We start from the raw sequence: 26419 nt of genomic DNA, 5'->3' as shown, positions 1-26419 counted from the left end.
CTCCCCCTCACCTCCCACCCTGCTGCACTCACCTCGGCTCACCTGAGCCACGGCATTACGTGAGCCCAGCAGCCACGGGAGGGATTTCCAGCTCCGAGATGTCACGTCCTTTCATTTCATCCGTAGGTGCAGGAGCTGGGGATGGAGACGTTTGCTCTTGGAGAGGTGTCCCCCTCCAGCGCACAGCTGTGGTGCCGTGGCACAGCACCTCGGACATCACCGGAGCTTTGTGCAGTTGTGGTGGCCCAAGGCCATCCATTTACTTTACGTTTCTGTGCTCTTGCTTGCGAGGCAGCATCTCCCTGGCCAGATGGGCAGGTAGCTCACACCCTGAAATATCATATATTTCTCCACACATGTGGTCCTGGAGACGGGATGCCCAGCTCACACGCCTGGCCACACAACCTCCACGTTGGGCAGCACCTCAGCAAAGGACAAGGCCATCATTGCAAGTCCCAGATTCGTGGTGCCCATCACATTCATCATATTCACTTCGTGGGACAGTGCCTCAAACCTGATCGCATTCCCCAAAACACCAGCAGAGGCTGAGGCAATCACATCTGTCCTCTGAGCACTGAATTCCCCAAGAGCTCAGGAGCTGCACAGAGCCCGTCCTGCTCCCCCAGAGGAACAGTGAGCGAACCTCCCATCGGTGTGGGTGCACCAAGGGCGGCTGGTTCTCTGCTCAGCCCCGGGGGTGAGAACATGGCATGGCCCGGCTGAGCCCTGTGGGAGCCCTCAGCCTCCTGGAGCTCAACGGGATGTCCCCTTCTGTGCCACCAACAGCCCTGAGATGGGACAAGAGAGAGAATCCAGCCTGGAGAGGACTTTGCCTGGCCGTGCCTTTTCCGGGGGACAAAGGAAGACTCCGGTGTCATCGCGCACGAGCAAGGTCAGGAAATACTTGCTCTATCCCTGCTCCTGGTTTTGCTGAGTCCGAAGCGAGTTGTTCAGAACAAGATAAGAACCCAGCAGCAGCGGATGCGGGCAGGAGGCCGCGGGCTCTGTGCAAAACATCCTGTTGGCCTCTGCGCTGCAACGCGGCGGGGACAAACTGAGCGCGTCGGCGCGGATGCTGAGCAAGCACCGTCCCTCCTCTGCAGCCACCGCAGTGGGGACCTCTTGGAGGTACAAACTCCTTGCCTTGTGCCCTCATTTGGGTAGCCTTAATCACTGGATGTGCTGAGCTTGATGTTTGGGGCACTTGGAAGAATTCAATGATAAGGGGATGTGCTGCAGCGTCAGCAGTGAGCTGCAGGAGCAGGGAGGGAAGGACCTGGCCCCCAGTCACCAGCTCACAGTAGGATCTCCTGGATGTCACACTCTGCTCCGCAAATACCCTTTTCCTACAGAAAACACTTCCCGGCCCTTCTCTTCAGCACTGCTAATCATCACTCTCCCAGCCTCTGGATCAGGCCCAAACCAATCACATCTGCACCCAAAAAAAGAAAAACGCCCGCTTGTGTTTCATTTGCTTTTATGGGAGCGTTAACAGGTTTCAGTCACATAAAACCTTCACCTTCAAAAGGGAAAGGGGAGAGACAGAAGAGGAAAGCCCGGCACATAAGGCGGGCGGCTTAGCCCCAATTACAAACCGAGCAGCACCAGCCCGAGAGGGGCTGACCCGCTGCATGGGGGTTCCCCACACGGGGTTTAGGATCAAGCACGGGGCCAGGGATGATGCCAAGAGGCAAAACAATGGGATGGGGACCAAAGCCAGCAGTGCTGTGGCCCTGTTGTCACCGGGGTGTCGGGATGTGCCACCACCAGCGCGGCCCCGGGCAGCCCACAGCTGCAAGCAGCTGCCCTGACCCCATCTGTGGGGTCTTCTGCTGGTGGCTTGGGGTTTCTCCGCTGAAGATGCTCCTAACCAAAACCAGATTTGATTCCCAAATAGCCCCGAACTCCCTTAAAGCTTACAAATCTTCCACACCTGTGTTTGCTCATTCCTGCTGCTCAGCCCTGCCCTGGGAAAGACGATGTTTATCCCACTCCTCTGCAGTTATTTACAATGGGGTTTTCGGATGGAGATGGAGCACATATTTGTCTAATGGAGACAGGGCAGTGAATTTAATTCTCCTCATTAACAGTCATCAGCTTAACGGGAAGCAATAAAAGATTTATTTTTTTTTTTAAATAGCGGGTGCTTGAGAGGGGTTATTTATTGCAGTTGCTGTCAGCGGGAGGAGAGCATTCCTGGGCTGTGAGGGGGGAAACTGAGGCACGAGGCCGCTTGCTGGCCCTCCCTGGACCACACAGACAGAGGTGGGAAGAAGTCTCGGTCCTGTGCTGCCCGCAGGCCACACAAGTCCTGTTATTATTATAAGCCATTATTCGACCCGCAGACAAAGCAATTTGTGAAGCGTGCCGTATAACGGCACCAGAGCCCGGGGGGGATTGCTGCAGGGCCCCCCACCCTGCTTCTCCCCATGTTGGTCACCTCCAAATCTTCTCATCTAGTTGAGGACATCCGGGAAGGGACAGGTTTTGGCCCTAGAGTCCCATTGAAATGGTCCAGCTGGGGTCCCGCTGCCCCAATAACCAGAGATTTTCTCCCGGTTCCCCAAGCGTCCCTATGCAGAGGCCAGCAGCCCTTCCTTCTCCGCGGGATTTACCCAGACACACACGCACACACAGTCCCTTCCAGCCCCCGATTTTCCTGGAAAAACAAAACCCGGCTCTTCTCAGAGATCACTTGATCCTCACGGCAGCCCAGTAAGGTCTGAAACAATTTGTCAGGAACGCAGGGATCAGAAACGCACGCAGTGCCTTGGCCGTCTCTCAGGCAGCTCTGGGGAAAATCCTCACTCTGTCTGACCCGGGTTGCGTCCCGGGGGATCCGAGCTGGTTTCTGAGCAGTGCAGAGCCCAGGTTTTTATCTTCTGCCGTGTCCAAGAACTGTTTATCCCTGCTCACCCCTTACCCCATCCTTACCCCAGCTTCGCAGGTCCATCAGACCAAGAGCAATGGCTCCAGCAGCAAGGTCGAGCTCCAAGCTGCTGCAGGTGACGGTGTTGGTCCCAGCAGCTGTGGGGGGGGACCCCAGCAAAGGGCTGAGCTCCTGCCCAGCCCCAGCACCTCTCTGACCAGTGGGGAGAGCCGCCTGCACCGAGCAGAAGGGCTTGGTGCCTCGGGAGCGCATTGTAAGAGCACACAGCATCACAGCCGTGACCTCCTTCCATCCTGAGCACGCAGGGGGATTAGAAGGGATAAACTCCAAAAAACAGGAAAAAAAATACATGAGTGACTCTTCACTGTGATCCCTGCTCCTTTTCCCTTGTAGGGAACTGCTCAGCACAATGTCCAAGCTGAGCATCATGTCCATGTGTGCAATTCCCTATTAAAAGCAATGTGCCCCATGCCCAGCGAGCAGGAGGCAGCTCCTCATGAGCCCTCTCCTCGCACCCAGGGCTCCCCAAGCAAGGTGGAAAAATGCATCTGGTGTGCCTCAGCTAACCCTGGCGTGAAGGCTCCCACTTATTTCAGGATTGAATAGCAGGTGTGCCTTACAGTGCAGGCAACATTGAGAAAGCCAGTAAAAGCAGTGGGAAATGCCTACTGTCTTCTCCATAACCCAATATGCAAAAGAGCACAGCTTGTTTCAGGCAATCACTCCATGACACCTAGTGTCACCTTACCAGAGGGAGAGGTGAGGGACGGGGGTGACTTGGCAAAGCACTTGCTCCTTGCCCGTGGGGCTCCAGACCGAGCTGAGCCCTCGCTTTCCAGCGAGAAGCAGCCTGGGGTCTCCGTTCAAGTGCAAGGGGAAAAATTCACATTACAGGAGACCTTCACCAAGTGTGGGACTGTCTGACCAGAAAGGGCAGAGGTAGACCACGCAGGAGCTCCAAAGGCTTTGAGTCCCTGCCGTAAAAGCAACGCAAAGGCGGCTACGTCAGGGCGGTGCAGGAAGCCCTGCCCCAGCCAGAGCCACCCAACAGCATCACCTCCATGCATGGCCGTCGAGCCTGGATGGAGAGGGGAGCGTAGATATCCTCTGCCTGGCCCCAGGCTGGCCAGGGGGAAGCTGCCCAACCTGCTGGGGGCCCACAGGCACCAGGGGAGCAGAGAAAGCGGGTGGGAAGCCTTCTGCAACGCCACAATGGTGCTGCCATCAGCCAGGCCATTCCCCAGCTTCAGGATGTAAAGTGAGGTATTATTTTTGTAGGCACAGATGCACGCGTTACAAATGTATTCTTGCAGTTTCAGCAAGCTGATTAACTCACTATGGTATGTTACCAGTCCTCCACCACTATCGCCCAAATCCTGCCGGCCTCCTTTACTTGGCAGAGCTGGAAATAGCACCGAGAAGGGTAAGCACGAGCAAGGGCCAGCTTCACCAAAAAACAGAGACCTGAAGACCAGGGCACAGCAGAGGACGAGGGCAGCAGACATGTAGGAACAGGGCAGAGGTGATCTCCGGGTCAGAAGCAGCAGCTCACTGTCCAAAACCACAAACACTGCTGGGCATGGCGATGGATTATTAGGTTTTGCTTCCACAGCGAAAAAGAGGAAACAGTTCAAAAGGGATATTCAGGTAAGCCAAGGAACTCACTGGCATAGGATATTGCTTGATCTAGAAAAAATAAGGTTTATAAGGTAATTCTATACTTCATTTACGGAAGTAAACTTCAAGCCAACCTATTAAATACAAAAACCCTAATTTTGGCTCAGGATGCTGGACCTGCAAAGAGTTGGAGGCTGGTGGGTACTTTGGATAAACATCACTAGAGGCTTGCTGTGCTCCTGTGCACTCCTACAGCATCCTCAGAAAGGGAGTGCAGCACCAGATGGTCCCCTAGAAAGAGTTAGACTTTTTATGAGCGTAGAGGAGCATTGACAGTTTTCCATCTTTAACCTGCTAAAACTGGGAGCCAGCTTCTGTCTGGGAACTGCGTGGTCGCCTTGGGTCTGCACATCTGCAGAGGACTCGTGGCTGATCCACCAGAGCCACAGCTCCCCACGGCCTCGTCCCTCCATGGGCTCTGCCAAGGTACAAGCTCTCACCGACGAGTTTTCCCTTCATTGCCTGTGTCCAGGTAGATGCTCTGCTGTCCACTAAGAGCAAGCTCAAGGTGCTTCTTTAAGAAGCCAGGCGGAAATAACGTATTAAAAATCCTACTTAACCCTTCCAAATGAGAACGCAGGATCCCCAAAGGGGAGGAAAGAGCCAGTGTCTGTATCGTTTCTGATACTCCCTGCCATTACGCTGCCTGCCCAGAGAATGACAAGGACGCCGTAGCCTCTTCTTTCATTATATGACACAGGAACCTGCCATTGCCTTGAGCTTCAGCGAAGGATCTCCAGAAGGGCAGACCCAAGAGCAGAGCAGAGTTTTGCAGCCGAATCACAAGGCAGGGACTGAGGTGGTCCGAGAGCTCTGCTGGCTCCCCACGTGTGACACTGCCCAAAGTCTCCGCATCACTCCCGAGACCCTCGCCTACAGAGGGGCAGCAGCGTCTCCTCGTACCCGTGGGGGTCCTGCGACTCCACGCCAGGACTGAGGCTTCCTGCATGCTCGTACAGCACCTCGCACAGTGGCGGATCTTCAGGCCCACTGCCATGTGGGAAACCCCAAGGTGAAGAGAACAGAGCACCTCTCAGTGTCGAGGTGCTTCGGTTTTCCAAGCCACCGGAGCTGGGCCACGCTAATCATTTTCAGAATGGGTGAAAAAAACTTGCTGGAAGTGTCCGAGCACAACAGCCACATCAAGAAGGGTCTTCCTTCGCTGGCTCCGTAGCACAGCCTCTGAGTTCGTCCCAGAACAGCAATGTGCAAGCCTTGGTGCTTCTCTTCCAAATCAATTTGCATTTTTAGAAACTGATTTGCAACACTTCAGACCCTGTGGCCACAAGCAAAGCCTGGCCGAGCTGCGCTCCTCCTACGGCATCTCCAGGGCAGCGCCTTTTCCCAGAGCGACGCTGCAAGATTTCACTTGGGGACGAATTTTCACCTAGAAGGAAGTCCTGCCAGAAGACTCTGAGGATCCTACAAGCCAGGAGAGGAGAGGTTGGGGTGAGACCAGGGCGAGCCCAGGTCTCTGGGGGGAGCTCCTGGCACACGGCAGAGCCCCTGGGACCCCATTTTGCAGCACTGCCTTCCCTGCACCCTGGCCAGTGCTCCATGGGCTGCGTTACCACACTATGCCCAGTGGTCCCCACCAAAAAACCACTGCGAACAAGTGACAAAGGGTGACCAAACCCTGCTGAGATACTCTGCTCATTTCCTACACCCATAAGCCACACGGACTTCAGTAAACCAGTACTTCTTCAGCACCAAGAGTCCCAGCCTCCTGGAGGTAGGCACGAAGACGGAGACGCATCACGGTGAGTTTCAGAGCATCTATCGCCCAGCTTGTGCTTCCTGGGATGCCAGATTTTGGGTCGCAGCCGCCAGGAGGACACCAGGGGGGTGGAGAAGCAGCTGCACACCCACCTTCAGCCACTCTGCTTTCACTCCCAGCTCACAGGCTGAGCGAGAGGGGGGGGATTAAATCGATGCGCCTTATCTCAAACCTCCGCGCTCTCCTTCGTGCACCGGGGCGCCGGAGATTTCTGTGCCAGCCTCCGACAGCAAAGCGCTCGCCCGCTCTGAACCGAGTTACGTCTGCGAATAATGCATTCCACGGCGTAGGGGAATTGTTGCACTTCTGAAGCAGACTTATTTGTCACGCTTTGTAAACACAGCTAAACACCGGCTCTCCAAGACTAAACCAACGCTCCAGCTCTTCGCCACGCGAGCAAGGTAAGTTTCCGAAACAGATAAGCCAGCCAGAAGCCGAATCGGCGCGCCCGTGGTGAGCAGCTCTCTGCTAACAGAGGGGCCTGGCCACCACGCTGACACCAGAGCACGGGATTAAACTGCTGCAAGAAACGCACAGAACAATGGCCAGAAATGCTTCCTCGAATTCCTGGGTCTCCCCGCACCAGCGCTTAACTCCCAGCTCCCCCAAAGCCACCTCCCGGCCCTCTGCCGAGGAGAGCTCTGATCATCAGCAGCAAAACCCAGCGCAAATGGAAGCGGTGGGGAAGAAATGCCTCCGGTTATCAGCTGGGAACTGGGAAGGGGCCCGATTCTGCCTTCCCTGACAACTTTGTTATTTTTCCTGGTTTTAAACAATTTATCTAATTCCTAACTTCGCTAGATAGCTCTGGGATCAGAGGGGGCCGTGCAGCAGCCTGCGACCCGCGGGGGACAGAGGGACGCGGGCACACGGGAAGGGAAATCCTCGGCCCCGTGCTCAGTTTGTGCTGCACGCAGGAGTTTGGAGGTGCCCCCCGGGTGAGCTGCTTAACGCACCCAGGAATATTTTGTTCTATGCATCACTCTTACTGCCAGCTGGTTTACACCCGCAGTTTGGATTCCTAATATATATATAAAAATTGAAATGTCATGATTTAAAACAAGAAAAAAAAAAACAGCAGTTTCCTACAGTTTCTGGGCAGGACAGCCCTTGTAGGATCTCACCACCGCTCAACCCCATGCCAGGGCAGGAAAACCAAAGGAAATGGAAAGCTCCCAAAGCCACATACGCACCCGGACGCCTCCCCTCGCAGCACCTACGGCAAAGCAGGTGCCTCAGCCTCCACAGGGCTGAAGCTTTGATTTCATCATTGAAACACAATGCAAAAAAATAAACACCAAAGTAAACAGACCCATAAGGCAGCAGGAACGCAGCAAAACAGTCAGAGACTTCTCACAGGGCTACGAGAACGATGGAAAGGCCAGAGCCGCCTGCACACAGGCTGCTGGGCTTTGGGACACCGTCAGGGCAACCCGGGGTGCACCAGCAGGCAGGGAGACAAACCTGGGAGAAGCCTCAAACTTTTGTTTTTTTCCAGGTAGGGAAAAGCAGAGAGATTTCCTCAAGGCAGCCCCCTGAAGCTGTGCCTGCCCTGGTGCCAGGGTTGCTCCGGATCTGTGGGGTTACCTGCGGCAGGGCAGAGCGGAGGCGCTGCACCCTAATTGCCCTGTCAGGCAGCTGAAAAGGCCCTCGCCTTTAGCTGATGCCACTTCAAAATGAAATTCTTTCTCTGGCATGGCTATGTCTGATATGCAGGCATCAAAGGGGAGGCAGCAGGTCGCCGATGCCCCGGGCCACGCATTTCCCTTCTAAAGGCAGGAATGAGAGCGTCAGCTCGGGCGGAGGGGGCCCCCCCCGGAGACACAGCAGCAGCAACCACCGTCCCTACACGCTCCCAGGTTGTGGGGTGATCCCCTCCCTGACCCACCACAGCCCCACAGGCGCCGTGCAGCCCACCAGCAGCAGAAACCCACTGCCAGGAGGCTGCACAGACCCAGCTCTGGTGGCCCAGGGAGGCACGAAGCCACCTGGAGGCTCCCCATGGGCACAGGGGACACCGTGGCTTGTCCCCGTGCACCGGTGCCCAGTGGGACAGCGGGGTGGAAAAGCCTCGCTGGCACGGAGGAGTTTGAAGGGTGGTTTTTGTGTTGTTTTTTTTTTTTTTTTTTTTTTTGTTGTTGTTTCCAAGAGAACCGCGGGGCCATGCTCGCCTCCCCCCGCGGCTCCCATCTCCTCTCTCCACCTGCACTCTTCAGGGAGCCAAGGCTTTTGGCAAGCTTTCCAGTCCGGTTTTTATTGGTTTCAGCTAAGCTGCCCCTTTTGGAGGGTTGGAGAGCTTCAATCATTAAAAGGAGGAAAAAAAAGAAAGAAAAAAAAAATGCATCATGCACCCTGCCCCCGCTCCCCTCCCTTCCCACTCCCACAAGGGCTGAGGGTCGGAGCCCCCTGCGCGCACCCCGCCGTGCCACACGGCCCAGCTCCCCGTTTCCCAAACCAAACACGGTCCGTCCACAGCGTTCGAGCCAGGAATTTCAGGCCCCAGTTACCTCCAACCATACCTGTTTGGCTCTGATCACCTTCCTGCTCAGAAGCAATTTGGAAAGGACGCAGCACAGGTAGCTATTAGCTAACACGTATTTAACTGCTCCAGATATCTTTTTTTTTTTTTTTGGCATTGTAATGGGGCGATTTGATCTTCAAAGGACCCGTGCAAACCTTTGAAGCTTCCCAAAGAAGCCAATCTCCAGTGGGGAGGGGAGGAGGGTGGGTGGGGGGGGAAATGTTAATAGTTTTAAAACCTGGGGAATCCTGAAGATGGACGAAGGGTATAAAACCCAGTGGGTTTAGCATAAAGCCCTCAGGTAAATCTTCACCTTCTTTTCAAATGCATTTTTGGTGGGTTGCTTTGCCAACGCTTGGGCCAGGTTAGCAAGGTCGGCTCTATTCCCAGCGGCCGGGAGAAGCAGCTCTTAATCTCTCCGGGGACCCTCATCTCCCACGTGGCGCAGCCCCAGCACAGGGGGATCCACGGTACCTCGGCGAGAAATAGAAAGACTGAAATTTGCAAAGCCTTCTTAGGGGAAAAGGGAGGGGAGGGGGGGGGGAAAGCAGGGACAGAGGGGAAGGAAAAGAGGAGATACAACCCCTGCTGCACTCCTGGCCAGCACAGCCTCAGCAGCACCCTGAGAGGTGAGACACAAAATGCGTTTACCTTTAAAATAATGACTCATTTTATTTTTTTCTTTTAATATGTAGTTATAAATATATTTTGTCAAAATATATGATCATTATTGTCAAAAACATTTGCACATAAAGTCATAAATAAGGTCAAGGTGAACGTTTAGTTTAGAGAAGAGTCCAGCTATAGCAAGCAGTTCTGGGGTGGGACGGGAGGGAGAGAGAAGGGGAGGAGAGGGCGGCGGGGAAGGGGGGGTCAGCGGCACCCGCACCCCTCCACCACCATCTCCTGGTAGTTTTTCAGGACCACCTTGTCATACTCATCCAGGTAGAGCATGGAGATGGCGCTCAGCTCCGTGGGCACGCAGCAGGCCTTGGGGATGCTGGAGTTCACGGAGTTGACCAGCGTCTGCACGATGGCGTGGTTCGTGGAGTTGAGGTGGTCGGCCAGAGGGAAGGGGCAGTCCCCGTGGCAGTAAAACGCCTGGTACCCCGGGGGCGCCACGATCCAGTCGTTCCAGCCCACGTCGCTGAAATCCACATAGAGGGCATGGCGGCGGCAGTTTTTTTTGTTCTTGCGGGAACGCTGGTGCTTGGGGCTCCGGCGGGCTCTGCGGGTCAGCGCGTGGCCTCGCCCGTCGTGCCCAAAAGTGACCAGGAGCGGCCTGAGCTGAGCCCAGTCCCCGCGCCCTTGAGGTAAAGATCGGCTAATCCTGACGTGTTTGCCCTGATGAGTCTGTGCGTGGTGGAGGTGGGTCACCTCGATCACCAGCCCGTGGTTCGGCTGCTTGTCCTTGGTCCACCGGATCACGGCCGGGCTCACATCAAAGGTCTCCCAGCGCGTCACGTTGTGGTGCACCAGCCGCGTGTCCAACAGGCGCGTAATGGCCTGAGCGCGCTCCGACAGCGGCTTCATCACTTCGTAAATGTTTATCCGGTGGAAGCCCCTCTCCCACGCCGCGCTCGGCTCCTCCACCTGCTCCCGGTACAGCCGCAGCTCCGCCGAGGAGATCACCTCGTTTTCCGGCACGCTGCTGAGGTTGAAGACGAAACGGATCCGGGGCGCCTCGCTGGGGCCCGGGACGGTCTCCAGGTGCTCTGGAGGGGTGCAGGGCAGGGGGAAAACGGTACAAAAAAAACAAAAAAAAGAAAACAAAAACAAGAGCACGTCAGCCTCGGGGCACCCAGCCACAGCCCCCCAGCGCAACCACGGCTCACATCCGTGCTTCACCTGCCCGGCAGCCGCTGGCACCGCTCCGCTCCCCCGCGCATCCCTCCCGGCCGGACCCGCAGCGGTCCTGGCGCCGCTCGCTCGCCCTCCACACGCCTCTGCCCAGACGGGGTCTGCCCTCCCCGCCTCTCCCCTTCGCTTTCAGGGAGGCTTTTCCCCTTTCGCTTCCCCCCTCCCCGACTCCATCTGCAAAATCATCTCCTCAGAGAGGTGCTGTGCCAGGGAGCACAGAGGTGCCTTGTTACGGGGCGCAGGGGGCAGGGGGAGAAGGAGAAGCAAATTCCAGCGCAGTAATGATGCGGCTGGATTAATAATTCAGATTTACTTTGGAAAAGAAACATCCGCTAGGAAACATTTGGATCAGATTACAAGGGCCTATTGAATAAACCTTATAAACACACAGCTGTAAGTATTAAATTCGAGTAGGGGTTTTTTTGGATTTTTTTTTTTTCTTAAGAGCAAAACCAGGCAGCGATCGCTTTGATAGTTCAAAAGAAACACACCAGGGGCGAGATCCCGCCCTCGCTTTACTCCCGCATCCGATCCAGAGCCATTAAATCCACGCGAGCCCGGGGAGCGACCCCGAGGCGGAGGGACCGAAGGAAACTCGCTGTTGTCAGCGGAGGCAAGGGCACCTCAAAATATAGCCAAACTCGGGTTAAGCACAGGATGCTGGAAAAAAAATACAGGGCAGCGTGCCTGTCAGCCACACGCACGGCAGGCTCGGGGGGGTGTTTTTCCTCCCGTAAGTTTAGAGCCGGGCACGTCCTGCTTCTAAACGCGTTCGTGAGCTTCCAAACACATGTAAACCCCGATCGCTACCGGGGCTGGGAATTTACCTCCTCCCATCACTGACCTTCATGGTGGAAACTCCTCACGGTGTTTGCCCGGCTGGTCGATCGCTCGGGGTACTGCAGGCTAATTTCCTGGAGGCTTTCCTCCTCTTCCCCGGACTGGAGCCGGTAGAGATCCAGCATGTAACTAGGAATGACGGCTGACTTGCTGGGCTGAGGCCGCCTTCGCAGCCCAAACATCTGCAGCAGAGTTGTTTCGAAACCCCGCAAGAGTTCATGGCTTTGGGCAGAGCGGCGTCCGGATCCGGCTTGTCCCTGAAGCTCTGCGACTTTCTTCCTGCCGGTCTCGGGTATCAGGCTAGCATGGTTGGTACCTCCTAGCAGGACTTGGCATAGTAGGATGACCATCAGCATTCGGTTACCAGGAATCATGGTGTCTCTGGGGTGTAAAACACGCAACAACAAACAACAAGGAAAGTCAGGATGAAAAGCGAGCACCCCCCCCCCCCCCTCCACCTCCTCCTCTTCCGAAGAAAACTTAAAGAAGAAAATAAAAAAAAAAAAAAGCCACGGTAAAAGGGAAGAAGCCCCCGGCGGGCAGGGGCTGGGGGCTCCGGGGCGCATCGCGGGGCCGGCCCGGGGCTGCGGCGCCCGGCGGGGAAGGGGCGCGGGGCCGCGGGTTCGAGTCCCGCCACCGGACGCTGCGGTGGGGAAGGAACGAAGAAAAAGTTTAAAATTAACTAAAAAAAAAAATAAAAATAAAAAAAAAAAGCCAGCGCGAGGAAGAAGAGGGCTGTACTCACTGACAGCAAGCAAGGCATATCAGCACAGTCCATGATTCTGGAGAGCCAGCCCGGCCCCAGCGCGCCGAAAGCCCCGGGGCAGCGGCTGCCGAGCGCCTCCCGCGATCGCCGCCCGGGCGCAGTGCGGCCGCCGCCGCCGCCGGCCCCGGTTTTCTCCCGGCCCCGCAGTCACGTGGAGCCTCGCACACCCCCCCTCTGGCCCGGCCCGGCACGGCCCGGCCCGGCCCGGCCCTGCCCGCCGCCCCCGGCCCGCCCCCGCGGGGGACGGCCCCGGCCCGCCCCGCCGCCAGGCTCCGGGCTGGGGCTGAGGGGGCGGCCCGGGGGTGGGGGGGGGGCACCGCCACGGGGTGAGGGGGGAGCCCCGGTCCCGCTCAGGTGCCCGCAGACCCCGCCTGGCACCGGGGGTCCCCGCCCGGGGGCGGCATGGAGGGAGCCCCCCGGGGGCTGGTTTGGGAAGGGGGGCTCGGGTGTGGGGAGGGGGGCTCGGGTTTGGGAACAGGAGCTCGGGTTTGGGAACAGGAGCTCTGGAAGTGGCTCTGCCTTCAGGGGAGGGGAGCTCGGAGCTGCTTGGAGAAGAGGATGGAGGGAGAGCCCCGTGTCCCCCCCCCTTCTTGCACCCTCTGGGCACAGCGAGGCTCCCCTGGGGACACGAGGGCTGCAGCCCACCGGCAGGCCCACAGATTATCCCTGCCTTCGGTCCCCACCTGCCCTCTGGATTTTCTCTCCCTTCTCTTCCCCATTCCCCCCTCCCCGGGCAGCCAGAATGAGGCTGCCTGCACACTTCCCACCAGGCCAGGTTCCCTGACCCCACAAGGACGCGAGGCAGGCACCTTCACAAGCCAGCACGGGCTGCACGTGGCCACGGAGGGCTACCAACAGGCTCACCTGGAGGAAGGATGCTCCTGCCGCACAGCTCAACTCCGGCATTGCCAAAGATTGCTTCGCAGAGCCAGATTTTGGGTTAAGAGTGTAAGCCAGGCGTCCCAGGGCTCAAGGTTGTTCCCTGATGGGGTCTGGGGACAGACGGGTCTGTCACACATCAACTGGGCACGCTGTGAGCAAGGCACGGAGGAGGCAGCTCCTGAGAGAGGACAGGATGCCACAAACTGACAAGAGGCAGAGTGAAACAACCCTGTGATAAAGAAGGGAGAGCTCTGCCCGGGTGTTAAAATACCGTCACTTCGCCTTGCTGAGGTGTCCCTCTGGGTTGGACAAGGTATCACCCACAGAGGGAATGGTCAGTAAAATCGTAAGACCAAAAGATACGGTCAGAGGGTTGGCCATGGGGACTCCGCAGTTCGTAGATGAACCACAACCAAGAGCCAGCTGAGAAATGATGAGTGGAAAGCAGCAGAGTCCCACAAACCACCAGGCCGCCGTGCCCAAGCACAGAGCGAGAGCGGGGCAGCGCGCGTCAGCTTCCTCACAGCCCTGAGGCACTGCCCCGAAGCTCACACAGCCAGCAGATAGGACTTCCTTTAATATTTCACTTCTTTTTTTTTAGCTCAGACCTGACCCGTGCATTACAAAAGCCCAGGGATGTCACTGAGAGGACACACGCAGATAAAAGGCAGTGCTGACACTGTAATATCTCTGAGTTATTCCTATACCACTCCGAGTTTAAAAGAAACATCTGTTAGCAAGGTATTCGACTATGAATCCATCAAAATTTGTGAAATATTGCTATCACCATTTCAAATGTATCACACTGTGTGTTATTCTTAACAAGGGAAAACAATTTTTGGAGTAGCTGCTGTGCAACTTTTTAAAGTCGAATAACATTTTCATTGAAAATATTCCAGTCTAAAAGCAAAGTTTACGCAAGGGCCTGTACGACACTGCTCTTAAAACAGACCTCTGGATATGGAAAAGCAACTCGCTGCCTCTTTGTGGGAGCAGCAGCAAGATGTTACTCTCCTCGCCTGAAGACCTCAGTCAGATTTTGGTAGGATCAGACAGCGGCTGCGTTGGAAACGTTTGTCGCTGAGGAATTCAGTCCCACAGCATCCAGTGCCTCCTCTAGGAAGCCGTCCCGTTAAAGCGAGATCCAAAAAGTTACTTATGTAATGCTGGTTAACCATGCCTCTGTGCAAGGAGGTGGCCAGCTGGGGACAGAAAGCCAGTGGAGAGCGATGTGGTTTAGGCTCTTGTAGGAGGCAATAGCGTATTTGAGTAGCTTATTGGTTACTAAGAAGTGTTAGTCATGGGGAAAGCTGTAGTATTTATTCCGTAAAATGTAAATACATAACCCAAACCACAACGGAATAACCATGGATGGAAATAGTGTAGCATTTACTGAAGGAGCTGAAATGCATTTCTACAGAAGCTGTATTTCCTTAGCCCCATAGAGAGTAATTTACCTTGAACGTAGCTTCTGCTCAAGCCCGTGGAGTTACACATAGGCTGAATTCGGTCCAGGCACGCTAAATAACTGAGTGTGTTATATATTCCAACCAAAAAAGTCAATGCCAAAATGGAGCTAAAAATACAAATGTGGAAGGTTTGAAAAGCAAACACTGCTTAATTCAGCGGTAGATACAACCTTGTGTGTTTTAAAGATCCAGCAAATCAAAAATAGAGAAGGTTACGTCTATGCTCTGTGCAAGGCACACCTCACCCAGCATCACATCTAGCGTGGGCGAGGGGGCACTGCCGAGGTTCTCGCCTGTGATCAGTCCCAGCCGTGCTCAGGGCTCTGCAGCCAGGTTTCTCCCTCGTTGATCTCCGCGAAAAACCTTCCAGGGGCTTCTGCACCTGGACAGCAAGGCTGCTGGCCTCCTCTGGAAGCTGGGCACCAGGTCACTGGGGATGTCACCCTGCAAAGAATGGCCAGACAAGGAGGTGATTCATGCACGTACAGCCCGCAACTGCGAGTGAAGTCTTGTTTTGTCGGTGGCAGCAAGAAGCCCAGGAGCTGGCAGGTCTCCTGGAGCCCGGGTGCCCAGCTCTGCTTGCGGTGGTCTCTAGCTGAGGGGCAATTAGCGTTCTCTTCTTTCAACGCAGTCATCATGGATTTGCCCAGACGCGTTCCTGATAAAATCCCAGCCACTAAAAATTGCCCCATTTCCAGGTTTCTTGTGCTCAAGACTCACCAGCGGGCACTGCAGGTCGACGTTCAGCACCTCTAGAAATTAGGCCGGCTCTGTTTACAAGGCAAACTTCTCCCCTAATGGCAGCATTTCAGGAGATGCCTCTGGACTTGGGCAGAGTGAAACCTTCCCAAACCAGTTCTTGTATCCTGTGTTATTTTTAGAGCAGCTGCACCTTTTGGGCTCCAAAGTTTGCAAACAACCTGCCTTGGGAAAAAAACTTGTCTCACCAGATTTGTGCTTGAGCAGAAACAAGCCTAAAACCATAAATAAATAAATAAAGTCATATGTCAGAGACGTTTTAAAGACATGAATTACAGGAGGAGATGCCCATAAGTGTGCTAAGATCAATTCCCTCCTACCCTTTCCTTTCAACCGCCTAAGCTTGTCAATTAAAACAAAGGGAACCGAACAAACAACTCCAAGGGATTACATTTTCCAAAGTAGCTCTTCATTAAAGAGCCAGACTCCAGCCGGTGAAAACAAGTGCAGCTGCTTGAATGGCGAAAGGAACATTTCTTACAGCCACACCGAGATTTTTAGGATTTCTCTGAATGCTCCAGAGCTGGCCTGTTCTACCAGTGTTTGCTACTTTCTCTTGAAAAAAGAAATTCTTACCTCTCCTGAAATACAGGACTGGGCCCAACCTGGAGTTTCCTTCAGCTTTACATTTAAGTGTCTCTCCAGTGGTCAGGATCACACCTAGAACTGCTCCTGAGCTAACAAGAGAATCACGTTTAGGACTGCTGTGTTATTCCAAACAGTTTTGTTGTTTTTACAAATAAATATAAAAACACTGTGTGGGGATATTAATAAGTATATAAAGTATAAAAGTATGTAAGTATAAAAATATATAAAGGAAGTTTTTGGTAATCAGATACACAGCAGCTGAAACAGTGGGATTGTATACTTCTATTTTCAAGTTTTAACGATTAATTTTATTGTTTTGCAAAAGCCATGAGAAGGTTGACTGTCCCACGCAGGGAGAATGATTCCTGGTTTCACTTGACTTGTTCACTCTGCCACTTTTGGAAGATCCCCAAGACTGAGCAAGCCCAGAAACTTCACGCCTCGCTTTCCATACATACATCGTCCGTCTGCTCTGGTGAGAGTGTAAGGCCTCTGCAGCTAAATATTGTCCCTTATGAGATGCTTGTGTAGTGCATCAAAACTAGGAAGCCTCAGTCTTGTGGAAGTGCTTCAGCAATATAATTCATAAAATAAAGCTAAAGCCATTTTAATGGTCTGTTGTTAAAATTCTCCTGATCTGTGCTACGAACGCCTCTTTAAGCCATCTGTTGTAAAATCATTTATACATTGACTGGTTTCCTTGGTCAGTGTTACAAGCAGAATATTCATATTCTCATGCAGGTTCTGGAAAGAAATGTTGCTTTTAGCACGCTTTCGCTCCCCGCTCTATCAAAGTCTCATCCCTGAGAAGCAAGGACCTCCAGAGGATGAGAAACGCATCCTTCCTGTTCAGAAACTGTAGCTGGTCCTAATAAAGACCGTCGCCCTCCTAACGAACACCATAAGGCCATATGGATATCTAAGATAAGCAGGTTCTTTGCAGCTCTGTTGAGTCATGAATACTTTTGGAGAACACCACAAGTGCTGGCAGCTCCCTCAGCGTACACACCACTTCAGTGTGTCTCCAGCACCGATATGTGGCTTTGTCTGACTTCAGCTGTGACTCTGATATTTCAAATGCTTTGCTCTTCCTCGCTGTCTAGCAACACTGCCAAATCTACCACACCGCACAACCACATGGCACCTCCGGGGTGCTGACATCTGTCTTTGTCCTTTAATTGTATCTCGAGATCTGCTATCATCGGAAGCTTTAATGATTCCAAACACTAGCGTGAGGCATAAATAAGCAGAGCAGGACAACTGCTGCAAAAATAGTTGTAAGAGAACACGCTGGAATTTGCTAAGTGAGTTTGTTCTGAGCGTGTTCACATCTGCTCTGTTTGATTTTCAGCAATAGCAAAGGAGTTTAGGGGTAACCACTATCACGAGTGCTCAGAAGTGTCAGCACATCTCCGAATTTCATATTCATTAATGCGAGCATCCTCCCCTGGAAACAGAGGAGGAATCCTGTTAGGGATTCCCATCTGATCCCAGGTGGGAGACATGACTTGTGGCTTCCATCTCCAGCAATAAGAAACTGTTGGGGCTCCTTTGTACCAGATGCCTGGTGACCAAGCGCACGCTCACAAGCACTCAACAGGCCAAGGATCATTCTTGGAAAGTACTCACCAAACAACCTTACACAGCAAATGTATAAGCACGAGCTTCCCCCAGATAGGTGATGAGAAAGAGATCACTGCAGAGGGAAGGGCTGCTTCCCCACAAACCTTTATACAAGGCTGCAGGTTGTATGGGCTTGGTAGGTCAAGTTGCTGTCCTAGTTCCAACAAAGTGCCCTGTGTGCTTTTATAACCATATTTGTGTATATAAAGGTGCACACACAGATGCAGGGACACACACGTATCCATCGCACTTGGCTAAAACATACCCAGTGCAGCAGGATCTTGACCAAGGACCTCAGTGGCTTATCCTAGTACAAAACAATCCATGTCAGCGCAGCACCTTTGTCAGGGCAACCCAGTTCACTACAAATATCCTACAGGTTTACTCCCTGTGAAAGGGGTAATGCCCTGTATAGTAGAAGGAAGGAGCTAGAAGAACCCACGGTCCTTCCTGACGAACCTTTTAGCAGGACATCACTCCAGTGCGGCAAGGCTGTTTTATTATTGATAAAGTGAGCCAAGGAGTGAGGTGTTCTCTGGGTTTATTTTCAAGGTAGAGACATTCTTACTTACTGTTACCTGCTCTGCTCTGCTCTGGGGCAAGAAAAGACACTTGTAAGTAGCACCAAAGCCCACCGTACCCTCTTCCTAAGCAACTGTTGCCCAAAAGCACCTGAAAAGGAGCACAGCTTGTGTCAACAGCAGCGAAACATAATTTCATTTTTGGTGTTTTCCTCCGTGGGCAATTATCCGTTTTCCCCTTCACTGCTTCCATCATACACAGACACTGACTCAGCAGCCTAAAGCAGGCCTTTAGCTCCCCGGGAAGTTCAAAGGTTTGGAGCAGTGCTGCAAGTACTGGGATGCCTAGAGGAAGGCTGGCCTTATGATGAAGAAGTTGATTTGGACTTCAGAAGGTCTAGGTTCAGCTTTGTGTTCCTATGACACTGTCTGAGCCACCAGGAAGCGACTTCAGCCAAGTGGCTAAGCATATGCTTAACAGCAAAGAGTAATTAAAAAAAAATGAGGAAAGGAGAACATTAGAATTAAAGGCATGTCAGAGTCTCCCTTCTGGAAGAACAAGAGCACTTTGAACCATTCTCAGAAATAAAGCAAAACCAAACATCAGTTCTAAACAGGTCATCAAACTCCAGCCCAGCAAAGAGAAGGCTTTCAATCTATTTTGGTTGGACTCCAGCTCCTGGGACCATATTGGGAGAGCAACGAGACCCAGGGATGTTGTATGATCTTTCATTTTACAGCACGTGAAATAAACGTGGTGTTGGTGTGAGGGCATACACTGCCCCATACATCTAGTGCAACATCACGGAGGGACATCCTCACATCTCAACAGGAGTAGATAGAAAGCCCTGGGCTGATTCTCCCATGCGTCGCTCTGGCTTGAGAAGAAGAGCAGAAGGGAAACATTGCTGGGAGACAGAAGCAAAATCTTCCCCATAAGAAAGAAGCAAAAGTGAACATGCCTGGAAACCAGGAATTAAACACATTGTAGTCAGAGGTGGGTTTCCAGCATTTTCCAGAAATAGCCATCAGGGCTTTAGATTACTGGCTGGCAGCCACACAGCCCCTGAACTGAAGAGAGGCCAATTTCTTGACCTGCCGGCTTCAATGCAAAGACAGTCTGTGCTCTCTGATACCTTATCCAAACGATGTGGGCAAACCAGCGCTGTACGTGTGTACCGTGCGTGCCTAATCCCACAGGCAAACTAGGCTTTCTGTTAAAGGCCATTTGCAGGTTCTACTGATTTTATTTTTAAAATACCAGTGACCAAACAGAGTATGGAGAAATAAAACTGAAGAACTGGGTCATAAAAAAAAGGGAGAAGAGAGACTTTTAGGAGAATTACCTAAATTCATTTGAAGAAGGAAGAAGAGAAACTGCAGAAAGGCAGCACATCTGAGGACATCCCATGCTTCACTCTCTCTTGTGTATGACGGGACCTTGGGTCCACGGGGTGCTCACCCACTTGGGCAGAAGGGTTTGCAACGTCAGACCCCTGAGGATAAGCAGGAAGACAGAACAGGAGAGAAAAGCGATATGGGAAAGAAGTGAAAACCAAGAAGGCAAATTCTGTCTGGGCAGAGGGCCAAGGCAAGGCCAAGCGCAATTCTAGAAAACGGGACCGAAGCCAAAGGCGCCAAGGTGTCACAACAGGCAGCGCGGCTCTGCAAAGACGATCCAGAATGGCGCAGCGGGCAGGTGCACAGCATCAGAGGCTCCCCTGGAAGCTACCAAGAGCCCAAGAGGAGACCACCACGGAGGAGGAACCATGAAAGGGACAGCACAACTAGATCACTTCCATTGTGTTTTCTGATAGGTAGGCCTACTCAAAGCAGGTGTCTGAATGTATTTACAGTGTTGAGAATGGCTACACCTGGAGGCAACACCACAGTCACCAGAAAATTGGAGACCTAACTGGTCTGTCTGTGCCTGCAGGAGCACAGCTCTGCTCTTTCAGAGGTAGCTCCCCATCCACTCTCAACCTTTTTTAGGATATAAAGAATTTACTTTAGTAGCATCATCCATTCCCTTTCCACACAGGATCACCCTGCCCTGCTGGTCAAAAACTCACCCAAAATAGCAAAACTCCAAGTCCAGTCTGCAAACAAAACAAAACAAAACATAACAAAACAAAACATAACAAAACAAACCACCACAGGCAATGGGCAAAACTAGCCCATTTTTTAACAAAAATAAATAAATAAAAGCAGGGCTTTGGTTTCTATTCTGTTGCTGGACACATGTAAATGCTGCATTTGTTAACTTCTGACTCTTCCCAGCTACAGAAGTCCCAAAGGACTTTGTCTCCGCAGGGTGAGCAGCTCCATGTCTCCCATGGCAGAGGGCACACATGATGATCTGGCTCGCGTTACTGAGCAGGATCAGATGATAGGTGAAGATCCATGATGCCGAGCAGCAGGTGCAGCTGGTCAGCAGCTCACAGGTCAAAGCCTTTTCCTTCTGTCTGAAAATCCTCCCGCACCTTTCGTTTCTGAATTAAGTAGAGGCTCTTCCTTCTCCAAAGACTCTTGTTGCTGCCAAGCTTTATGCATTTACACATCTCTGCATGGACGTGATTTTAGCACAGGGCATCGGCACCGTATGTTTCAGCTCACATACGCTTGTTATAACCAAATGTTTTGTAAAATTGTTCATTTTACTGTGCCATGAGAGATAAGTAACCCAGCAAAAACTCTGCCTCAGAGCCCTGAGTCTTAGGAAATGCAGATTGTCACCCTTTGCTGCCTTTGTATGCTGTTAGATTTTCTCCAAGTAATTTTATGCTACTCAGACACCTAATGACCTAAGTGGTCCCAGGAAAGGGGAATTGGCTTCCTCTTTGAAAAGCCTGGTGTTTATCTGTAATTTAGCTTACCTGACTTGTTTAAAGTGTTATCAGAATGCACCCACCTACTTTCTTTTATTCATTTTCACTTGATATCCAAGATTTGCTTGAATTGAGAATGTCTAAAGCCTCAGGCATGATCCTGGGTGTTCTCAAGTCTTAAATGCCACTGCTTAAAGAGTTAAAGATCTAGATGGCTGCACTAAGAGGATGATAAACTAATCACTCAGTCACTGCTGGTGAGCCTGGTGTCATTTACTGAAACATGGAATGCATTTAACAATGTAAGAGAAACTCCATGCAGTGCAAAAGCCAAAGATGATTGTTAGATTGTCAAGGTTTACTTTGGAGAAAGTCCTCAGCCTAATTACCTACGTTTAAGCAACAGAAGTATTTTTCCACTCATTGAAGAAGTTAGCATTTTCCTTTCAAGCCAATGTGATTTTTCTAATGTGACTAAGGACCGCAGATTCTGTTCAGAGGACTACAGAAATTTAAGACAGGGACTGGGCTTCTCACAGTAAAAAATAACTCTTCTAGGGGACGAGTAAGAAATGTGTCCTATCATAATCTTAGGAAAAGTAGATATCTTAATTACAGTACTATGACTAAACATTTACCTATTGATTTGTATCTTCTAGTTCTGCAAAACAGCTTGAAAGAAAAGGACAGCTCTCAGCACTCAACAGAAATAGTTTTCTTTTTATTTAAAAGCCAGGCTCTGTTTTGGTGTTAGAAGAAGGAAATGCTTCAAATCATTTTCCTTGCAGTCTCTGAACCATGAAGGAAAAGAAAGACCAGGTCCAACTTTTTGGTTTTGCATTTCAGAGTTTGGAAAACATTGTTGTTGTTTTTTTTTCTCTAGCTTTAAAATGGGGTCTCAGTTAAAGATCAAAATATCAAATATGAACAAAACATCAAAGGAATTTTGGGGGCTCACCCACTAAGCAGCCAAGCTGCAAATATCAATTTTTTATCTTTTGTTCTGTTAAACTTAATTCAGAACGTTATAACTCCATTGTGCTACGCAGCTGGTACAGGCCCCTTTCTCACCATACCAAATCCCAGAGCTACTGTCAGTGGATACAACCAAAAGTCTTTTATTGATGAGGAAGTAAGGCCTGGGGTGACAGAAGATATTCTTCCAGAGTAAAATGAAGGTGTCACCATGGCACATCTTGGCAGATCAGTGTCAATTTGACCTGGCAATAATAGGCAATGCAGGGACATGGGTTTTGCACGTACTAACAGTTTAACCATTCTCCAGAGACTCTGGATGGGTACTCTGATGTGGCTGGAGCACATCCTTGCAGACCTGTGTCAATTTGACCTAGCAAACACAAGTAATAATAGAAAATGAAGCAATATCAGCTTAGCAGAGCTAACTGCCTACCAGTTCTCCAGAGACTCGAGATGGGCACTGTGCTTGCTAGCTTGAGCAAAGCTTCTCCCGTGGCTCTGGTACTGCAACCCAGATGCCTTCCTCCAAAGAGGCAGGAGCACATACATTATAATCAAATCTACCTTCACGACGTGCCTGACAAGGTGGCACAGGATCACTCTCCCCGCTGGGTTATGGCTGATGGCTCAGGTGGGTCTGCTGATGTTGGGGGCAGTATCTGCAGAAGTAAGGAAAGCTTCAGCCTGAGCCATGGGATCAAAATTCAGGTGGAAATTCAGCAGATCAAACGCAGAAATCTACAGCATCCTCTCATCCTGAAATAAACATCAAAAATAGATCAAAATGCTCTTGAAAGGTGGCTATTTCCCTGCATGCCTAAAAAGGGAAACCAAATGAGTACTCAGGTGTTGCTCTCTACACTGTAGAGATCTAAAGGCGAAAAAAAGACGAATGCTATTCCAAGGAACCTGTTGTTCCTGTTGTATAAACCTTTCCCTCTGCACAGAGACAACGTTCATGCTAGGAACTGTCTCACTAGCCTCACTGCACTTCATGAGAGAAGGAGAGCAAACACTTTCAGATCAACAGGACCAATAAATGGTTCTACCAACAAGAACTGGGAAACTTTGAAATGCACTCACAGCTCCAGAGACCATAATCACTACTGCAAACTACTTCTACCTTGCCTATATATGCATGCGTTTTAAGAGTTGAAAAACTGCCGCTCCAGTACTTCTCAGCAGCTAATAAAAATCCTTGTTAGCAACATCTGGATACAAGATAAGGGAACCTTGCAAAGAAACATGAGGTATTCAACAAGTTTCTGCACCGGGTTCATCATCAGTCCTCTGAGGACTTTGCTCCCATGTCCACTGAGGTGTTGGGGTGTTTTTCCATTGACTTCATTGGGCTCTGAACCAAGACCTAAAGCCTCCCTGCTGTGTTTTGGACATTTATTTGTGTTTGATCTGTAATAAGATCTTTCATTTTTCTTATTTCTGTAAAAACAAATAAAGCCACAGTGCAGGAAAGCAACTAAACACATGCTTATCTTTAAGCATATCCCTAAACCTAGTCGCTTAAAGTCCTTAAATCCTATGGATCCCTGAGAAAGAAAAGCACATGCTTAAAATTAAATACGTGCTTAGGGGCTTTGCTAATTAATGATAGCCCCATGTCTTACAGGGCCCTAAGCACATTTTAAAGCATCTGGGTTTTTAGGGCCCATATGGGGAAAGTTGCATGGAAACCATCTCAGAAGTACAACTTTTAGTATTTTATCTAATGCTGGAAGCCTGTCTTTATGAAAGGTGACTGCTATTAGACTGATTCTGTTACGGTACCATTTACAACTGGTTAAGGGAAGTGGTGTTGCTCGGATATTTGTAAAAACAAGGCTGTCTAAAACCAGAACCTTTTCTTGGCTATTACCACAATACAGTTCCACCACGATGGCCAAACTCATCACAGCAAAACTGCTTTTTGGAATGTGTTTACTGGCATCTCACGAGCAAACGCGTCTCACTTCAGGCACAATGTTGTCCCTGGCCTCCTTCACTTTGCTTAGAGGAAGCACTCGGGCATCTTCTCGAGTCTGGTTTTTGGAAGATAAGCGAGCCTTTGCCATTGGATCAGACAGCGAAAGGAAGACCGGTCCCAGTAATCTGCAAGGAGCAAAAAGCATTTTTTCTTCACCACACCTTGTTTATTTTGGACCTCTGCTAAAGAATTTTAGAACTCTCAGCTATCTTGATCACAGATAGGGCCTCAAATTTAACAACTTTGACAGGTCAAATCAGTGTCGTCTCTGGTGAGAGAACATCTGGGAAGTTTCTTTACAAAACAGTCCTTTCAATACAGTTTTGCCTAAGAACTACTTGCCCTTTCTACTCATTACTTCACATTCACATAGGTACCATACACCAACACAAAACAACAAAAAACCTTTTGTACCAACACAAAACCTTTTGCCTTTACAGCATCATCTATGCAAGGACCAAGACCTGCCCTTCTGTCACTTCTGTACTCCATCTCCTTACCTTTTAACGTATCTTCTTGAACTTCTTTTTCAAGACCCATCAGCACACTCCGCTTTAAGATGCTCTTGGCCCTCCATCTCTTTCTATAAAATTTTATGCTGTCCCACGTTTATAGGTTCATTGTTCTGCAAGCTGAACAATGAGGCCATGTTTCCATGTCTATTAACGAGGAATCTGGATCAGATGTTAGCACACACAATCCAAGTTAGCCAAAGCATGCAGTCTGGTGCTCCTGCTGGCTTTACTACTTATACATTCTGGGGAAAGAAAGACAGGTGATATCTGAGCCCAGCATAAAGCCTTCAGAATATTTTTTTTTAAAGAAAAGTGATTGTTTGAATGCTTCACATCATGTGGCTGCACTGTCTTTGATCTGAGACTAGATTTAATGCAGCTTCACACTTACCTTTGAGTAAAAGCCTGAGTCAATGCATCACTCATCCCATGCACCAAGAACAAAAGGATGCTACGGGCTTCAACTGCCTAGAAGCATTAACAGCATAGGACTCCACAGTGCAGGATCTAAATAAACACATAAAATAGCTTCAGTCCAGCCCATAATGCTTTGGAGGACAAAAAGGAGTATAAGCACAGGAAACTTTTTATGGATCCTTCTGCAGCCCTGTTTTCACATTAGCAGTGGTAGTCTCCTAACTCCTTGCTTCTTCAGCGTCAGACTCACCTTACAAGGACTGTACAGAGAGATGAAACTTTCCTGAGAAATAAGAGTGATGATCCAGTTTTAAACTGCCTTTTGAGGACCACCTACATCACTTGTTGGAGAACAAGGATTGGTACCGCTACAGACAAGTGGATTTCAGACAGTCTGTGTGATGGACGTAAAATACAGGTAAAAATTCCCTCACTCCGGTATCTTTCCCGAGGCTTTTCCACAGACCACTTTCCGTACAACCTGTGGAAATGAAATATTGTCTTTCTTCTGGTAGCAGACATGTAGAAGATTTTCCCAAGGAAACTTGGGGAAAAAATTTTGTTCGGTGTACTTCCTAATCCCAAAGAAGAACGGATGGCTGTGCTCTGAACAGACCTCAGCAAATTCACTTCTTTCACCACCAGATTCCTGTTCCCTACGCTAACTCTAACCTCTCTGTTTCCCTTCCTTTCTGCAGAAGATTGATTCACAGAATTTGATTTAAAGGATGTTTATTTCCATAACAAAAATGATCAGGGGTCTAGAAAACATGACCTATGAGGAAAGATTGAAAGAATTGGGTTTGTTTAGTCTAGAGAAGAAAAGACTGAGGGGGAGACATGATAACAGCCTTCAACTATGTAAAAGGTTGTTGCAGATAGGAAGGTAATAAATTGTTCTTCATGTCCACTGGGTATAAGACAAGAAATAATGGGTTTAAATTGCAGCAAGGAGGATTTAGGTCAAACATTAGACACGTTTCCTAAGAGGAAGGACAGGTGAGCACTGGAGTAAATTAGTCGGGGAGCTGCAGACTCTGTCACTGTTGAGGCAGATTTGCCAGGAATGGCTCAGACCTGGCAAATCCTGCCTTGGGGTAGAGGGATAGATGATCTCCCAAGGTCCCCTCTGGCACATTTCCTACTAGCGTGTATTTGTAAGAGCCAATGTCCTCACAAGTACCTTTGTTCCGTGGTAGGGAAAGAAAAAATCTTTCTTGAACACTCCCAGAGATTTTTGCTGCTGGTTTGATCTGTAGCAGCAGTGCGCTTGAAGACGTCCACAGTTATTTCTATCTAGACAATTAATTAAAGGATGATTTTTACAGACCTATCCCCTGCACATGTTTTCTCTTTCGGTTCATGCTATAAAATGACATTTCTGCACCCCATTCAAAAGCTTTTTTCCAGATAAGAGATGCGGGACTCCCAGACAAACAGATCCTGTCCTGTCTGGGAGCGATGCCTGCAGATGCAGGCAGCATGAACAGCGTCTGACTGAGGGGGCTTCGTCCACCTCAGATCCTC

General features: G+C 50.6%; 2 protein-coding genes across 3 annotated transcripts in view; both read right to left on the bottom strand.

The window, feature by feature from the left end:
* Nucleotides 1–9511: 9511 nt before the first annotated feature.
* On the bottom strand, nt 9512–13354 carry BMP4 (bone morphogenetic protein 4). 2 transcript variants are annotated; one of them, XM_083837204.1, is made up of 3 exons: nt 13196–13354; nt 11570–11946; nt 9512–10580 (listed from the first exon to the last, which is right to left on the bottom strand). In XM_083837204.1, exons 2-3 carry the CDS (start codon nt 11937–11939, stop codon nt 9739–9741), a joined length of 1212 nt encoding a protein of 403 aa, XP_083693330.1. In that variant the 5' UTR covers nt 11940–11946; nt 13196–13354; the 3' UTR covers nt 9512–9738. The 2 variants fall into 2 exon arrangements, with proteins under 2 accessions (XP_083693330.1, XP_083693329.1); XM_083837203.1 differs by lacking the exon at nt 13196–13354 and adding an exon at nt 12311–12484.
* A 407-nt stretch (nt 13355–13761) lies between these two features.
* LOC310900007 (uncharacterized protein) overlaps nt 13762–26419 on the bottom strand; it is a 163368-nt gene continuing 150710 nt past the window's right edge. Inside the window, exons 17-22 of the mRNA XM_083837205.1 lie at nt 24867–24982; nt 24461–24717; nt 23947–24085; nt 19520–22735; nt 16018–16118; nt 13762–15656 (exon numbers count right to left, since the gene is read on the bottom strand). The gene's annotated coding sequence lies outside the window, so the exon portion shown is untranslated. The remainder of the gene's footprint in view (nt 15657–16017; nt 16119–19519; nt 22736–23946; nt 24086–24460; nt 24718–24866; nt 24983–26419) is intronic.

Source organism: Anser anser (assembly GCF_964211835.1).
Source record: "Anser anser genome assembly, chromosome: 5".
NCBI lineage: Eukaryota > Metazoa > Chordata > Aves > Anseriformes > Anatidae > Anser > Anser anser.
Note: the sequence above shows the minus strand (reverse complement) of the source record. Positions and strands in the feature narration are given on the sequence as shown.

What these genes read in the sequence shown, in the direction of transcription:
- BMP4 (XM_083837204.1), bottom strand. Translation starts at nt 11,939, where the DNA reads ATGATTCCTGGTAACCGAATGCTGATGGTCATCCTACTATGCCAAGTC. An exon ending in GAGGAGTTTCCACCATGAAG is followed by an intron (nt 10,581 to 11,569) that starts GTCAGTGATGGG and finishes GCACCCCTCCAG; the next exon opens with AGCACCTGGAGACCGTCCCG.